Here is a 19,402-nt window from a genome sequence, read left to right on the forward strand (position 1 = left end):
TGACATAATCAGTCTCTCTCTCTCTTTTTCTCTCTCTCTCTTTCTCTCTCTCTCTCTCTCTCTCTCTCTCTCTCTCTCTCTCTCTGCTACACACACACACACACACACACACATATATATATATATACATATATATATATATATATATATATATACACACATATGCCTTAAAAAGTACTATATAAGGACCTTAAAAACCAGACCCTCTAGATATACAGTACAAAAAGGCTGAAACATACAAAGCAATTATGTTTGTATTTACACACATAAATTATATCAAAAGAACACATTTCTGTAAAAAAAAACAAAGGCATGAGATCATTCGTAACTGTTTTGTACCAGTTAACCAGAACATGGGATCATGCATGGTGCAATGTTGCCTAAGGGACTCGCCCATGTTCTGAGACTTTTTTTTTTTCAAAATTTTTTTCTGAACAGTAGAGTACTATGATAAATATTGCCGCTCTACTTGATGCCCAGCTGTCTTGTCTTGACGACCTTGTTTCTCTCACCTGTTTTATCTGTATTTACTTCCTTTCTCTCTTTCCGCTTCCTCTAACGTTGTGTCTTAGGGAAGCGAAGTCCCGACCCGGAAGGAGGAGGTAGAACCTTCAGCAACCACTACACCTGACGTCGTAGAACAGGTGAAATCGCTTATTAGATTAGATTAGAAGGCATAGATCTCTTTTTTTTTTTAACTGTCATAGAGCATGGCCAATGTAGCCCTCCCCGGGTTTAAATATGCGCAATGTTTTACAGGTATACATTACTTTGAAGTACTTTGAAGTGTTTCAAAGTACAGGGTACTTTTTGTTGGTACTGACTTAGGAGATATAAAATTTATGTGAAAAGTTATTGAAACAGTATATCATGTGTTATACCTGCAGGTGGAAATGTTCATTTTGTGCTCGAGGCACAAAGGGTAAAACATCTAACATTATTCAAAACATCCCGGTTACATGGAGTGAATTAGCTAATTCTGAACAGAGGATTTGTATCTAACAGACATTTTTTCAGGCATAATCATGAACATTATCACAGAGAAAGTGTTAGGTTCATTTAATATCTCTACAGATCTAACACTTGAATATTATACGCCTTGGTGACAAAGAACCATGCACTAGAAATCTGTCAATAGGTTAACTATAAATTAAGTCCTTTTTCACTACAACTAACAAAAAAAACCTAGGATATATAAATGGTAAAAGCCACCTTTTTCGCAAAATGCATTTTTCATCTTGAAAGTATTTTAGAAACATTGTCTACCAGCCCATCCAAAAAAGAAATAGAGAAGGGAAGTTTTTGAAACAAATCACATTCTGTGATTTAGACATATCGCTCACACAACAGGTATGTATATACATGAAGTAACATAATATGTATGCAATGACTGCCACAGCATTAAACAAAACATGCCAGTAGATGAAGATACTACAATTATATCTAATAATAATAAAGCGTATGACTTCTCATCCTCAAATATTATTGATCTAGAGATGGATAACCTGTAAAATCCAGACGAAACCATATTCGCCATCACTGCAAGCCATGAAGTTTACAAATACAACAAAACAACAAGAACTGAACTCAGTATTAAGAGAAAACTATTTCCATAGTCTTAATTAATATAGCTGGGCACGTCCTACAAATTGTGTCAACAGCACTGAATAATATACTAACTGACCTACCCATCACTTCACTTTCCATTCACAATATGCATTTTTTTTACGAAAACTGACTGAAGCAGGCTTACCTCACGTGGAACCTAGATCTACTTATATCAGGATAGGAAACCTGATATATCTCAGGACAATGGGGCTATGAAGTGATATTCCCTTGGCTACTACATTGCATGGAGTAAAAACTACATATCCAAAACTGGTAACACGAAAATGAAGACTGTGGTAGTTATCTTTAAACAACAGTCTATTATCCTAAGTCAAAAGGAGGTACGCAGGCATGAGCAAAGGCCTAACAATATTTTCTCAGAAAGCAATCTCTGTTGTTTTAAAATGTCATGAAATGCACCAAACTTATTAATGAAATAAACATTTAAGTTGGTGAGATACATGTAAAATATTTCCGACATCAACATTGGTAACAATTTTGAAAGCAGCGTGATTATGAATAATGGCAGTTGTCTTTTCTTCAACTGGTTGCTGTGGTACAACGGCACATTTACCCTCTTGCACATCAAATCACATACCATAAATGTTTGCACAAACCGAAACACGTGTAAATGGAGCATGTGTGGTCAATTATTAGGCACTGCAGTGAATGAACACATTGTTGATATCCGTGTCCATTTTCTAGATATAGCATGGCAAAGCATTTATGACAAACTTCCATCAGCCCTCGCTCTGAGAACCCGACGGTCCCCAGGACCATTAACATTGGGCTTTGGAGATAAGCATAGAGACAAAATTTCTTCTTGGTGTACCCAATTTAGTGCCCTGCAACTCCTAATGTCTCATTTCTTACACAAAAATCCCAAGATTGAATTGTTAACCAAGTGGTTATACAATACTCGAAATAAAACTGGGGGCAACTCCTACCATACATTATGCTGTCATTCATTTAGTTTCTTATTACTTTATGTTTATGATTTACCCTTAATATTTTATTTGGTTTTGTTTATACTGATTAAAACGCACAGCACAAGGACAATTATTAGGACAAATTTGACTACGCCATCTAGGAGTGATAAACAATATGATTCCAAGTCATTTTACTGGCAGAATTACCCAATTTTATTTTCATTTTACAAGTTTATTTTATTCAGTATATGTCTTTTCTTTTATTTAACCCTGTATTCTTACGTCCTGCGTGGTGGTAAAAGGAGATTGATGACTTTGATTCATCAGACATGCGAGAGCCATCGGCCACGACCACACCCACAGAGAAACATGAGGTGACTTTCCCTTGTATCTAGAATACCACTACAGTGTTTTTATCTACGCTAAGATACAAGCCACGCCCACAAGATGGTCGAGTTGCTAAAGGTTTCCTGGCAGACCAACTACTGTCAAAGAAAGTAATAACCACCAGGAAACACATTGAGCAACTGTACTATGTTCATTGGTTGTGGTTTGTGTTTTGGTATTAAATAAATTCACAAAAGTGTCAGCTTACTAGTTACTGCTAGTTATACTTGCACGGTTTCAAGCAGCTAGAAATATATACATATTAGTTAGTGCTAAAACTTGCTAAGCAAATGACATAAAAAAATAAAAAGAGTCCCGTTATATTAAAGTGTTTAAATTTAATTTTATTTGCATGTCCTGGCCTTTTATGGCTGACTTACTTTTAAAATATTAAAGGTAAAGAAGTAAATAACCTACACAATCATGACTGCCAAACATTTGCTTCACCTTAATATAAATTCATGAAAGTTTCCAACAGGTAACTAGGATTTTAACCGCAAGTATAATCCCTAATCAGGCTGAACCAATTCACCATCTGTAATCAACACTGGTTTGCTGAGCCACAGCTGAACTATTCAAGTCAGTCATGATGCCAATCCAGAATTGATACTCACAAAGTTGTAATTCCCTAATCAATCTGTGTAGCTTATCTCTTTAATTGCCTTTTCTCTTATGGATCATCTATAGGGGGTTGACCTCGAACCGTGGCTAGACGATGTGGATCCGGCTGCAACGCCCACTCCCGATGCGCTCGATGAGGTGAAACAGTTAATTAACACATAACAAAAATATATATATCTATATTCAAACCTCATTACATTGTCTTCCCCAATTGACCCCCGAACCCAAATATTTTCCAGACACCCCCACCGCCCCCTCTCGCCCGCCTCCCCAAAAAAACAACTTATTTTTAGAAGTTTAGAGCATGGCTAGTCTTGCCGTGTGCCGCTTACTAGATTTAGATAGAATAATTATTAGATTCTTATATATTTATTTAGGAGGCTTTCGTCCACACACGCAGGTGATCAATTTAAAATTCATCTGAGGCTTTTTAATTCCCCATTAGCAGTAGATACCGGATGACATGCAAGAAATGTTCATCTCAAAATTATTGCTAACAATGCCTAACTTATCCCCTTGGATATAATACAATGGATTATAGGGGATTTTTAAATAAATACAAACAACTGCATAAACATATAAATTACTTATATAAATATGTAAGTAACATTTATAATTGGACATATGTAAGTTTTCGTGCAACACGTAGTGTATATACGAGTATACTTAAGTATATTATACATTTAGATATACATGCCATCGTTTAAACTTGGTAAATAATGTAAAATTTGCATAAAAGAGGTCATCTGTTATCTATCTGTTGCAGCTCTTTATAAGGAAAACTTCCAATGAATAGTTTTATTTAAAATAATAAAAATGAAATCGTTCATATCTTTTAATCTTCATTTCTGAATGCACTTATTTCCGCCCTAAATCATATACCAGTATTTTTTTTAAATTTCCATTTCACTCTTCTTTCTTTACAAATTAAGGTAATGACGTTGGACTAAAATCTTGAATGTTGTCAGTTTTTTGCATATCCAAATACATTAGACCTTTTCCTGTAATGTTTGAGAAATTACATATATAGAAGATATATATATATATATATATATATATATATATATATATATATATATATATATATATATATATATATATATATAATATTGAAAGGTACAGTTTCGCTATTAACGAACTGGCAAATCTGGTTTCCTATAAACGGGACACTACTCAATTCTCAAAATTTGTCATTTCTGGCGAGTTCCTGCCACATGATCTGTGTTTTTAGAAAGCTAGGTTTGCCATTAGGGCGCGAGAGAATTTATGGCTTATAGACCGTTTGGCTTAGCAATCATTTCGTAAATATATTATATAACCCAACTCCCACATGGTTTCACCTCATTCCTTGATCTTTCAGTTAAATATCGACTTCATCAGGTCTCTTACAAATCATGGTAATTTCCTAAATTATATGAACTACCTGCGTGCAATATTCCTTTATTTCCCCTAATGTACATAACGGTCTGCCAGCCAATCTCTCGCCTTTAATCGTTGGGTAGTTTGCTTTAAAGGTTAAAAAAACCCTAAATAGCTAATTTCATTTAGGTAACCCTGAGGAAAAATGTTACTGACTTATAACCATTGGGTGATCTGAAAGTAATACGACAGCTATACCATAATAATATCTGAACAGGGAGATCTTTGGTTAAAGCTCCTTCTAGGTATTTGACTTTTCGCTTATGCTAAGCAAAGTCATAAGCTAATTCCCCGAACGTTAAAACTGACGTCCACACAAATACGAAGTCTGTAAATGAAGTCACAGACGAAAATAATTGGCAAATAGCAAAATGCATACAACGGGTACTTCACAAAATTCTCCATTGTGGTTCCTTCATAAAATACAGGATTACCATGACTACAGTGCTTACTATTTCATGTTGGAATAATTTTATTCAAATTACATGTAATCTGATTTTCTTTCAGGATTAAAAATTGTTTTTTGCATTATATTTTATAAAGAACTTCATGAATACTTGTATGTATAGGGGTATGTATGAGTTTGTGAGTATATGGTATACATTAAACCATCGTAAAGGGTCAAATATATCCATGTTGTATGGCATACGAGGTCAACATCTTATTCACAGAATAACAATCATTTATCATCATCACTCCTAAAAAGCTCTAGTAGTAAAAATAAAATCAAATTTCCTTTCATTCTCATTACTTCAGCTTCAAATAATTCATTTTTTTATCTCTATTCTTTTATATTTAAAATAATTTAGGCATCTGGAGACCTTAATTTCCCACAGGAAAACGAGACTATAATAAACAGATGATAGGAAAGACTTCGAGAAAAGGATTTTGATTCGAGGAGTAATTTTATCATCCTAATAAGTAGCATCGCCTCTATTACAATATTGTGATCGTAACAGGGACACTTTTTTTCGAAGCCCAAGGAAGACACACCTTATGGATGCCTCAGTTGCTATTGGAAAAACCACTAAAAATTCTCCTTGTAAGATTATCTTAGTTCATGTGCTCTAAGATTTACAAAATTTGTGTTATTTCAAGACAATCTTTACATACTTTCTAGATTTTAACAATTTCCCTTAGTCTAAGATAATCTTTACATATTTTCTACATTTTAACAATTTCCATTAATCTAAGATCTTATATTTCCCTGGGTTCCACAAAATTTACATGAATCTGAAACAATCTTAATATATTTTCCATATATTGTAAAATTTACTTCTGTATGACAATCTTTAGACAATTTTATCTTTGAGATTTGAAAAAATTCAATTTACTCAATGACAATCTACACATGTTTCTCCTGAGATTTTAAAAATTTCCTTAACAATCTTTATTGTTTCCCTCATATTTATAAGTTTACTTCTTAACATATCTGCCTACGATTTACAAAACTTACGATATTTTATGAAAATCTTCATATATTTCCCCTAAGACTTTAATCATTCGTGTTGCACAAAGACAATTTTAAATATTTTCTTTTAGATTTACAAAATTTTCCTCATCTTACTCTAACCTTAATATATTCCTTTTAGAAATACAAAATTTACGTTACTCAAAAGACAAACTGAAAATTACTCTAAGACACCGATATTATATTTCCCAAGATTTACCAAATTTACGTTACTTTAGAACAATCTTAACATAAGATTTATCAAATTTACGATACACTAAGACAGTTTGAGCGTTATTCACTATTGAGATTTACAAAGTTTCCGACAATCCTTTTCTATCACCGTATATTTACAAAGATTTACATTATACCGAGCAAGCTTAACATACTTGCCCTCAGATTTGCAAAATTTAAGTTACTCTTCGACATTCTTAAAATATTTCCCTATATTTACAAAAATTACGTTATGTCTATCTGAACATATTTCCCCTATGATTTACAATATTAACGCTTTCCTGAGACAACATCAATGTATTTCCTAAAGACTGACAAAAATTTACGGACCCAAAGATAATTTCTATATATTTCTCAAAGATTTGCAAGCTGTACTTTACTTTAAAACAATCTGGATATATTCCATTTTTGAGACTTACAAAACTGACGTTACTGAAAGACAATCCCAATATATTTCCCCCTGAGTTTTACAAAAATCATGTCACTCTACGACATGAGGCTTAAACATTTTTTGCGCGACTAAGACAATCTTACCCTATTTTCCCTGATAATTAAAGTGTTACTTTAAGACAAGCTCAACATGTTTCCCGAGATTTACAAAATAAACGTTTCTCTTTGAGAATCTCAAGATATTTCAATCTTCGAGATCTAAGACCCACGTAAGACCTTAAACTGCGTCATCAGGAAGGAAGGTAACATCCATTACGATGATTAAACCTTCCCTGGAGTCAGTCACGCATGATCAAAGCCAAGTAATAGAATGTAATTTTTAGGTGAATTATTTTAAACTTTTAATGGCTTTTGGCTAAAACGTCTTATTTTTTATGATTTTATTAAAAAAAACATATGAGTTTCATAATGATCAGTTACAGAATATAATCATAATAGGAAACTAATACATAATTTCTTTGATATAATCTTTGAATGGCCTAAAATGTAATCGTCTCTGGGATAGTACCATGGATAACTGGAATTAATATCTATATTAAGCATTCACATTCATCCTCAGTCAAACATCAGCATTTCTTTTGAACATTTAAAGAAATTAACTGTTTCATCCCACACTAGATCTCAAAATTTTCGAGAAAAAGTATTTAATTACCAAATGTTTATAGCCCTTGGATGTCACTAATATCAACCTCCACATTACTTCATGTACATCACATTAAAAGCAGTTGATCAACAAAAACATTTGGTTAGGCGATATTCACAACACTTGGGCTGCAAAAATATCTAACTACACTTACACAAAAAAAATTCACAGAAACTGACAAATATTTCAGCAAACTATCTCAGCCAGATCTATGTTTCGTTGCTAAAATCATGAACACTCCATGCTGGCAATTTCCATCTTCATATCATACCATTTCGTACATCGATGTAAACGAAAACAAAAGCAACAAAAATGTTTTAAAAAATGACTCTATCTTTATTTGGGACTAAAAAGTTCATAAAGTTATTGTATATTTTGAAACATGATTTTTTTTTATTAAACTTATTTAACATTAAACCTTTTCTTTCCACAACCATTATAAGAATAGCATATTTATTTTAAAATATGAATATAAATATATATAAAAGAATTATGTCCATGATATAAATAGACAGAGAATCAGAACAGTACATCATCGTCTTTTTCTTCATTATATGCCATCAGCCTCAAGTGGGACTTGACCCATTTTCTTCTTCACCGCTCAGGGCTGCGATTTTGAGGCTCGCGTAATTGAGGTGTGCGTCCCTTCCGACTCTCCCTCACCTCCAGAGAGTCTTCCTCCTCTTCCTCCTCCTCTCCGGCAGGTGAAGGAAACAACAACATCAACAACAACAACAACACTCTCTGCTATCAGAGTATATTCGTAAACCTCTTCGGAATTAGAAACGGCAAAAAATTATATATATATTACATATATATATATATGATCCCTCTAGCCCTATACCCTGCCTTAATTAACAATAAACCCTTTTTTTACAAGACCCTTCAGCCCGTTCTTTCCCCACCCCCCTTCCACTCACCCAGCCCTCCCTCCCGCCACTCCTTTTGATCCCTCGAAAAACTCTGAAGGAATGTGTTTCGTATGTTGCCTCTATTTTTGGCGGTTGCTACTTTACGTCTCCGCTTTAGCAGCTTCCATGGTACATGTGCTTGGGAGTTCTTCCGAGGGTCTCTCTTAGGTGAAGCTCGACAACATCAACACCGACACCAGTATTTACAAACACCAAATGATCTAATGATTATAATCGATGAACTTAAAAATCATTTGTCCTTAAAGTTACGTTAACAGCATCGTTCAAAAGTTATTCGCATTCCACAACAATTATCCTAACATTTTAAAGATCGTTTAAATAAAATGAAAATCCTATCCCCACCCCAGTCTTTACTTGTCAAAGTCAACCACTCATTTCTGATTGGCAAATACCATCTTTTCATCACCCATTCCTGTCAAATATCCTCAATCTGCAATTAAGATGAGTTAGTTACCACTACAATTCACTGCATATACAATCTCAGTTCCTCAATGCAAAATTATCCGTGTGATACATATTGGGCAGTCTACACTCAGATAAACGCCAATACACATTACAATTAAGTTTTCTCCTACTCTGGTATTACATGCACCACCTCCTAACAATTCACTCCATAAATCACTGGTAATCTACATTCACCATCTCTATGCATTCCTCTTATTTCCTAGAACACGTACATAACTATCACTCAAACATACACTACATTTCCTGGTACAACCATATCAGCTACCCTTTAAACGTCAGTCACTCAGCATAAAATATATTTCACACATCCTTACCATCTATCGTATATCTTGACCCATCTACATCTACCACAGCCTAATCTTCATAAAACACTTTTTCAATTATCCTGGCCCATATCCGTTCATTGCTCCCAAACCTTATTACAACAATTCTCTTTTTCAAGTAATCTTGGTCCATTATGGCACCCTTCTATTTTGCTCTTAGCAAGCGCTTTTCATTTTTGTGTACAAACATCCTACGTCAGCCTTCTAAGATTATTTGTTTCATGTATACCAGTCACTTTAGCTATGTGTATCCAATACCTCCTTGCCTTTACAAAATATTGCAATACCAGAGTCCACCATCCTTGTTAATTTACAACTAACAACTACAGTCATTTAGTTACAAATTCAAGCGTTTTAAAACCTGTATTTCAATCTTGGACAAAAAGCTGACCTTTCAAAGTCCATCCGAATAAAAAGTGTATTTGCGTTAGAATTTCAAGTATGTTGCACCCCCTTTTTTAAAAGCTACAACATTTGCCCAAAAATTCCATTCCTGGCAATCACCTCGTTCTTACCCTCTTCGATACTTACTCCTCATTTGCATTCATTTACCAACCACTGTCATCTGGGAATCACTGTTATAACGCAACACAAACCTTACACTCAACACTGATCAGTAAATCACCACCACATCACTTCAAATAAAAGTAAGATTATCATTTCTTCCAGCATGCCCTTTACAGCACAATCTCTGGGTTATTTGTCTTCACCTTTAAACTACGTATGTGCATCCCTTAACTGCTATCTCCTCTGAGAGAGAGAGAGAGAGAGAGAGAGAGAGAGAGAGAGAGAGAGAGAGAGAGAGAGATCCACCTCTAAATCATGCAGTCCTGCTATTTATAGCATTTCCCTTGCCCTGGCTATTTTCCATCGTTTGAAGCACCCATGCAATCCAGGGATAATTGTATCTTTTATATAATATAATATAGCCTAATGTCAATAGTGTCTGTATCAACCATTCGCCTCCATCAACTACCCATGCCATTATATTTACTCATCTTGACCAGTTCATTAACCAAAAACACCTATATCACTAATTCTCCATCTCGGGTAACACTGTCAAACGTTTTGCATTAATCTTGCCATCCAGAGATTACAAATTCAATTCGACAGTCTCTCTGTCACACCCATTATCTAACACTGCTATCGTTTTCATTCATCCTTACCATCTACATATTCTTCTCTTCCTTCGAATATTCTATCCTATATATTTATCTCCATTTCACTTTTGCCATCTGCGTATTTCAACCTTCTTGTACATGACTCTGCCATTTACATTTACACATTTTTATCCTCACCCTGACCTTCTACAGTTCCTTCCTTCATCCAGTACCCTTGTGTCACACATCCGCTTTCAAGATTATCCTTCCCAAATAATAACTTGATTAAAAAATATTAAAGAAAATCTGTTAACTTCCTCGTTCCATTTCCATCGTTAACGGTTCATATGAATCTCTTAAAGAAAAAACCTCTAAGCTACAAAAGTTTGGCATAAATTTGGAAAAAAAAAAAAAACAAATAAACTCCTCAACACACTGACACACTCATTTGAACAAGTTTTTAATCAGCTAAGAGTTTCAATCAGGACTCCCAGCAAGTGAAAAAAAAAATACAGTTAAATAGAAATGAGCAATTTTGACTTTTGTAATGTGCATCTCATAAATAGAAAAGATAACTATTAAAAATGTAGCTTAGATGTTATTTTTCATAATGCTTCGATTTACATATCCACATAAAGGCCTTTTTTGATACAACTACCCCACTATAGCGTGGTAGATCAACTTTAACTCTTGGAAGACGTAGCAAACAAAGGAGTTTTAGGATTTCTGACCATCAATGAATGCTTTGAATGATATGCTAGAGTCGTCGACAGCATACGAAGAGCTAGATCCTGTAGCACATAGGATACGACCCGACAAGTGGTCTTAGATATGATAAAATTAATTGTAGTTAACTTTGGCTAAAACAGTAGAGTACAATAACCGTAGCTGGAGAAATAGTTAAAGAATAAAGGAGAACCACCGCATAGGTAGCGTAAGAGCAGTCGCTTTAATCAATTAGATTTCTCAGCATGCAGCAGACGTAATACATTGTAGCTGTATTATGTACATGAGTAAACAGCACACTTGTAGTGAATGTAGTGCCACGGGATATGAATAGAATGACAATAAGAGAATGATAATAAGAGCATTATAATTCAAGCTGAAATAGCGTCCTAGAGGACGACAAAATTTCTAGATTGACGACCTATAATTCTCTGGTTATTTACACTAGTTCTAATCTTTTTCATTCTTTTTACCAGGAAACAGATAAGCCACGTACAGTGTAGAAAACCTATTAAAAAGGTTTTATTCATATAAATAAAAAATGTTTTACAAGATTCACTTTGAAAGCATTTTGAAGTAGTTAGTTCAAGGCTTCCACAGATTATTTATGTAGGTACGTTACTCTGCTGAGTGATTTATTATTTTCAGATAAATACAAGTGTCGTAACAACAATGGTCATCAAACGTCGAGGTTGCAAAGTTTAAAATTTGGGGCACTGATCTAAACAGAGCAATTTTTTTCTGGCACCGAATCCCAACTTTAAAACTAGTTTAAACAAACTGAAAATGGTAACCCCACATAAAATACTTGAAATAACAAAAAAAAATTGTTGGATAAACAATAAACTGAACGCATGATAGAGCTTATCTTTAGTTCACTGGCATAATTTGAAGAGTTGTTTGCAGCGGTAATTATTGTCCTGTTCGAATTTCTTTGGGTTTTCCATGCTTAATAATAAACGAAGCTAGTTATCTTTCCCGATAAAGGAGATCATATTAATCCGACCGCTGACGCATACTTTTGGCTCATTTTGTACCCGGGAAATAGCAAGACTCATTGGCGAAAATAAATTAACAAATAAAGAAGCATTTCGGTTGCTGGACAGAACATATACTTTCAATGGTTATTTAATAAGAGGCGAATATGAATTCTGAGGAATCCTTCATACAGTATAATCTTGATTGCAATTCTAGACCTGTACAAAGATTACTCATCCTTCTTACTCGACTCTAACCTAAAGATCGTCTCAAAACCTTGCATATCACTGCCTCACTTAATCAATGCCAGCATGATTATGTTCGAGTGATTCACAATCTGCGAATTTCGGGATTTTTCAAACGAAATTTTTGTTCGAGTTTACAGGAAAATATAAAAACAATGCTTTCGTCTGTCAAAGATCAATCTTTTCTGTTATATTTAACTTTCATTCAGGAAACCCTACCGAATGGAAAATAAAATATAATTACGTATCGATCAAGAAAAATATTTCTGAAAATATAAAATTACCTACTGATCAACAAAAAAAATATTTTTGAATAATAATACAACTTTATTCTCAGGTTCTCTAAAGATGACAGACTGCTTCCACAACCAACCCCTGAAAAAACTGCTACAATTCACAGAAAATTAAAAACAAACTCTACGCATTAATGTTTAAAAAAAACACGAATTTTGTTGTTGTATAACCGTTGAACTCAATGTGCTTAGTATGTTAGAATAAAAAGCAAGGCTTTATGTGTGCGTACGAAGCTAAAATAATTGTCTGTACGTGTCTGTGTCCATACATAAACGTCACACTAAAATGTTACATGTGGCAGCATCTTAAAAGTGAGTCCACTGAAACTCACATTAAAAAGTAAAGCCAAAGTCTAAGGTGAAAAATGTTTTAAAGCTGTTTTGCACTAGAAGAACAATACAGAGGCTCGCGTATTTCCGAGGATGTGATGTTTCGCGTTGTTCTTAGGTGGGGAAACTTCTGTTCCAAATCGCCTTCAACTCTCACACGACCCCCATAAATGATATGCAACTGGCTGACACGACTGTCGATGTCCTGTGTTGAAATCATTGTCTGTTCTGATTTGTTCCCTTTAACTTCTACGACTTTTTTTCATACTCTAAAATTCCTGCCTGTTGATGTCCCTTACCCCGATGTACTCTTAATGTGTCTTTGTTTCCAGCCTTTTTCTTATCATAGACTATCCTGTGCAACTCTCTGGAACAATAACTTCTCCTTCGGTTAGACTGCATCACGTTGATTGTTGAAACATAGTAATATGTATTTTTGTGTTGAGAATAGTTTATTTTTTTTATTCTTCATATATATATATTTATACTCTTCATCTGCCATTATTACTCAACTCCAGTTAAACGTATGTATCTGTGTGAAATGACATGTTTAATATTACTTCTTCACATATCTATCATTTGACTTTTTTTAGTGTTTGTAATGTAAATAACACTATGAACAGCTTAGCAATGGTAAGTGGCGCCATACTGTGGATCTACTGAATAGCCTACAGAATCAGGTTTTATCATTCACGATTTTCTTTCAAGTTCTTTTAATCATGTGAGAAGGACCACAAAAACTTCAACTGTTTTATTACTCTCTTGAAGATCTACTCGTTATCATCACCATGATAATGTTTTTAATCTACTGATTCATTAAAATCTTTTTTTCTCTCTTTTTTTTTTCTTCCTCCGCGAACTTTACTTGTGCTTCCACCCTTCCTCCATCTTGTTCTTCCCTCTAACTCTTCCTCCTGCCTGTGTTGGCGTTGGCACTGGCGGTGGTGGTGGTGGTGGTGGTGGTGGTGTTGGTGGATCAAGGGGGGTGAGACAGAACCCCAGCAAGAGGACGAGGCGGATCAACCCCCACCAGCTTTCACACCCCCTCAGTCTCCACCTCAGGTGACGCCCTGTTTCCAATTGGGTCTTTCAGTTAATAAAAAAAAAAAAGGCTTCTTTATCTTGTATCTCTCTTTGAGCCGTTCCAACTACGGCGGTCGGAACGAAGGAGAGCGCTTTTCCTTGTAACCATTAGGCTGCTGTTGCTGTGTTTTCAATTCTAGCGTAGTTGTCTCTGCACCATTTTAACATCATGATGAGGCCCGTGTTCAGTGATGACAATCACAATCACTTTCGTTTCTTTTGCAAAGTCACACTTCCCCTTTACTTCCCTTTTATTTGTCAACTTTTCTGCTCATCTGCTCTCCAATCAATGCTTGTCTTTCCACCCCCAGCACATATTATTTATGGCTTTAGTGCAATTCTTGGCGACAAAATTCCTCTTTTTACTCTAGCTTCGTAAATAACACGATTACGTTTACGCAGAAAACACTGTTTTATCTACGTTCAGCTTTCAGTCAAAAAACGACCCGATATGTCAAACTTCATCTGCGCAACTGGAGTACTGTTTTTCCTTAGACTTGAAAAATACTCTTTACAAAACTCCCATGATATCAATAGAATCTGCAAGTAATACCTGATAAATAAGGAGATGAAATTAATATAAACAGAAGTCCCCACATTTATTCAAGTTCCCGAAGTTGACAAAAACAGCTTGCAAAGCACCAAGAGCTCAGTCATACAAGTTAACAAGGTCTATTTTTATCCGTCCCAAAAAAACTATCGTTTTTTTTTTTACTCATCCCGTTTACAATAAAAACGAAAATTCACAAAATTTTTTTACGAAAACTGAAGTTTCTGAAAGTTCAAAAACCTCCAAACATAATACGTTTAAGTGACTTTTTCTTTCAGCCTGAGATGACAAGATTCCCCTTCAACAATACTAAGAATTTCCACATGTTCTCTTCCCCGTAAATAATGCCTATGTTTATCTTTTCCTCTTTCATAAATCTGTAGCCGTCAAGTGCCATCCCAAACCTCTATTTTCAACAACCGGAGAATATCAACAAACGCTGAGACTTAGGACACATTTCGTCCCCCTTTTATTAAATTAAAGAATACTTGATAACTATCACAAGTAGTTAAAGCCCTTTCTTCCAGCTACTAGAATTACCCTACGAAACCCTTATTCAAGCTATTTAGTTGCCTATTTATAATGTTTTGGTGCTTCCTTAGCCCGGCCATTTTGAAGCTTGTCCCTGTTGTTTTGACAACTTCTTGATCCTTCCATTCTGTTGCCTAAATTTGATTTCCACTATCCCCAACCTTATGAAGCCTTATCCCTGCCTTTTTAACGCTTCCTTATTCCTGCTATTCTAACGTTTCCTTGTCCTTGCCATCCTGGTGTTGCCTTTTTTAGCGCCTCCTTTTCCTAGCCCTTTTGGCAACTCCACATGTCCGCCATTTTGATAACATCTTCTCCTGGCCCCTTTTGGCAACGCCTTATTTCCTTCCTTTTGTGGTAATTCCTTCTGCCTGCCTTTGTTGACCCCCTATGCCTGCTATTTTGACAAGTTCAAATCCCTCCTTTATTGGCAACGCCTTATGCCTGCCTTTGCTGACTCCTTATGCCTACCATTTTGGCAACTCCTTATCACGGACCTCTGGCAACGCCTTATGCCCGCCATTTTGATGATACCTTATCCCTGCCCTTTTTGGTAAGTCCTTAATCCTGCCTTTCTGGTGACTCCTTATCCTTTCCCTCTAGCAACTCCTCATACCTGTCACTCTGGTAGCTTCCTATCGCGTCTCTTGTAGCAAATCCCTATCCTAGTCATTCTGGTGAACCCCCAATCCTGTCGCTTCCTTACCAAAGTCATTCTGTCAACTCTTTAAACCTGATATTTTGTAAGTCCTTGCCATTCTTGTTTCTTCTTTTACCACCTGCTATCGTAGAGCTCGAATCATTAAGAGAAAGAATGAAGTAGTTATCAGCAAGAGTGTAAGCCCCAGCACCAAAATAACCCAGGCCTCAGCAGATTCATTTATGAATTTGTATTCTTTCAGATCAACTGTACTCAGATGAAACGATGCACATCCTTTTACAGTTACTTTTGTATTTTTGTACTCAGTATCTCCATTCTTGCATGAAGTATAAAAATTTACGTCCTTCAAAATCTCTTGGACACTGTACCTACTACTAGTCTTTTTGGAAAAGTACTTTCACTAGCAACTCTGAAATGCTCTATTGTCATTTTTCTCTAAGTACCCCCATCCCTCAAAATTGTCTCTTTTTATATGTGTGCAATTATGTATTTCTTCAATTTCCTTTTTGAATCTTTATGCCTGACTCGGATATGTGTGTGTGTAGGACGCCGAAGATGGTAGTATTGAGCCACTTCAGGAGAAGGAGGTCCCTGAAGTGCCACCTGAGGTGACACCGGAGGTGGCCTCTGAGGATCCCTCTGAGGCACCCCCTACTGCTGAGGCTCCTCAACAGGTGAAGAAGCTCTAGGTAGACTCATGAGTTATTGTTGCAAACATTTAAGAATGATCATCTCTCTCTCTCTCTCTCTTTTTCTCTCCAACCATTATCTGTCTAAGCCCAGATGTACTTTGTCTAGCCTAAATTATCTAACTGAAGTTCAGATTTCTTTGACGGTCCTATACAGTAACATAACTTAAAACATTAATTTTATTGCTCTTTGATCTATTTCAAAGACAAGCTATTTTCTTATAGCAGTATTTCCAGTAAGAGAATGTCCATAAACACATCATTTTAGATTGCTTCCATTAAAAATTCTCGAAAAAAAAAAAATATGAGCATGACAAGAGAGTGAGTATTCTTAAATGACTTAAAACGAATTGTTTCAGTATTTAGCAAATGACAATCATAAGGCAGATCAGTGTATCTTAACACTCGCACGAGAAAATAACAAGGTAGGTTTATATTTTCCTCAAGCTCTTAATAACATTCCGCCAAAATAAACAGTCTTTTTGCATAGTCTCTCTCTAGAAGTTCGAGCAGCCATAGTGATTATACATGTATGCATATGTGTATATATATATATATATATATATATATATATATATATATATATATATATATATATATATATATATATATATATATATATATATATATATATATATATATATGACTAGATTATCTCAACTTTTCCTATTCTGCCTGACGATAAACTTCCTTTTCTTGTTCTGGAGCTCAAACTGCAACAAATCCTACAAGATTTCATAGCTACTGCATAGTAAAAATGCAAAATAGTCTCTTTAGCTACTCAATAAATAGCAGAACTTTGAACTAAATAGCAGGATTCTGCAGCATGCTCGTTTTATGCCGTTACAAGCACCATCCAAAGGATCATGAGCATTTATTGCAAGAAAGGTAATCGGGGTCTTAGGTTGTCTCTGGGTTCCCGATTATGTCTTTATTTTTGCTGCAGGATGCTCTAATAAGTTATTTTCCAGTGAAAGTTGCCATCAAGGTGACCTCACCTATAAATAGGAAGAATAGTCTTCGGATAGTTTAAATCATGCAAGGCATGCGATCTGTATGTTCCATCAAATAGATTCTTAGCTTCGACGATTTATATCTAGCTTTTTCAAGTGATGAGCTAACGATTTTGGCACTGAGTGTTGTGCAGTTCTGTGATTGCTTAAGTTTTCCTTACAATGATGACTCCTACCAAGATTTTGCCATTCTTTCCTTTATAGTCTGTCATGTCTACTGAATTAAAATTTCTGCATACATTTCGGAACTGACTTTCAGAGTTCAATCCCCCCGAAATGAAATCAATTAACAGAAATGAACTGAATAAAATCATCATACCTTCGAAGGGGATTGCATTCACTGCACAGTCAAATCCGGAAAGACACTTATTCACTACGGTTGTCTACCCGCAGCGGGACGCCTCCGGGAGGAAGAGCAGGGGCAGCAAAGGGTCGACGAAGAAGGAAAAACAGTCCAAATTCCCTTTCGACGAGAGCAGCAAATCAAGTGATGGTGAGTAATCGCTCGACTGAATGGGGGTCTGTACACACTTATTTCATTACAATTAAAACTTATCTTTATTGTCAAAAAAAAAAAAGAATTTTCACGAGAAATAATTTTAATTGATACTGCAGTAGCATGGCTTTCATTTTCTTTGCATTTATACTTTTGCGTAGCTTCTCACTTTTCCTGACTAACTGTGGATAATAGAGCATTAATTATTTTTAAGAGTTTTTTGAATGACGCTTCGATAATGATTGTAATTAGCATCATCATTCACAGAAGAATATTTATTCACATTTTTTCCAACACGCATTTACAGTTTCAGATGGATATTTATTTCCGTTTATCCTAATTTCATACAATATTGATTACTGCATAAGCATGGAAGTTAATAGCTTTAGGATATAAGTAGTAAACTAAATGTTGGCTTTCAAAAAGGGCTTTATACTGTCTGTCTTCTTCACAGAAAATTCTCTCACTCACTCACTCACTCACTCACTGTATCTTTACCATTTATATATATATATATATATATATATATATATATATATATATATATATATATATATATATATATATATATATATATATATATTGTATATATTATTTCTCACACAACCTTTACTTTCACGAGCTCTCCTTCTCCTCTCCCTGTATAAATATTTTCTCACATTGAGCAATAAGACAAACACGTAGAAAAGCCTGAACCCATTTCTTGCCTTAAGAAAAAAAACTAAAACAAACCAGACTAACAATAGTAGTTTGGATATTGGTGTGTGTCTGTTTTTATTACCGTAGAAATGGGAGCGGGTTTCTGCAAGCCGTAAAGCACGAATTGGATCCTCAGTTTGTCAGGTGTTGGAGCATCCTGGTATGTGATTGTGTAGAACTGCTAAAGTTATAGATCCTCCTCCACCTCCACCTCCTCCTCCTCCTCGAAGTCCCCCGCCAAAGGGCCTTCCCCAAAGCCATTGCATGTGGGAAAGGAGAGTGTCACACAAGAAATTTATTTCCTATATGATGCTTGACAGTCACATTACAGTATCCATATTAGTAAGCGCACACTTTTCTCTGTTTATATAGAGTAGACGCCACGCACAGAAGTTTTTTATTCACTGTCAATCCAGTATTACATGATTCATGTATCATTGAACCTAAAATATTGAGAAATGTACTAGTGATAATACATGTAACAGTAAATTGCATATATAAGTTAGTGATACATTAAACTGTAAAATGTGAGCTTAACCATAGCCTT

The 19,402-nt window shown here is 35.2% G+C and overlaps 1 protein-coding gene across 1 annotated transcript in view; it reads left to right on the top strand.

Annotated features, from left to right (window-relative positions):
* nwk (nervous wreck) overlaps positions 1–19,402 on the top strand; it is a 330,585-nt gene that overhangs the window by 303,631 nt on the left and 7,552 nt on the right. The window contains 6 exon segments of the mRNA XM_067119697.1: positions 2,840–2,911; positions 3,612–3,683; positions 8,347–8,445; positions 14,115–14,195; positions 16,504–16,632; positions 18,054–18,153. Of these exon segments, the coding sequence (XP_066975798.1) occupies positions 2,840–2,911; positions 3,612–3,683; positions 8,347–8,445; positions 14,115–14,195; positions 16,504–16,632; positions 18,054–18,153 (553 nt within the window).

This window comes from Macrobrachium rosenbergii, chromosome 17 (genome assembly GCF_040412425.1).
Source record: "Macrobrachium rosenbergii isolate ZJJX-2024 chromosome 17, ASM4041242v1, whole genome shotgun sequence".
In the NCBI taxonomy this organism is placed as follows: Eukaryota; Metazoa; Arthropoda; class Malacostraca; order Decapoda; family Palaemonidae; genus Macrobrachium; species Macrobrachium rosenbergii.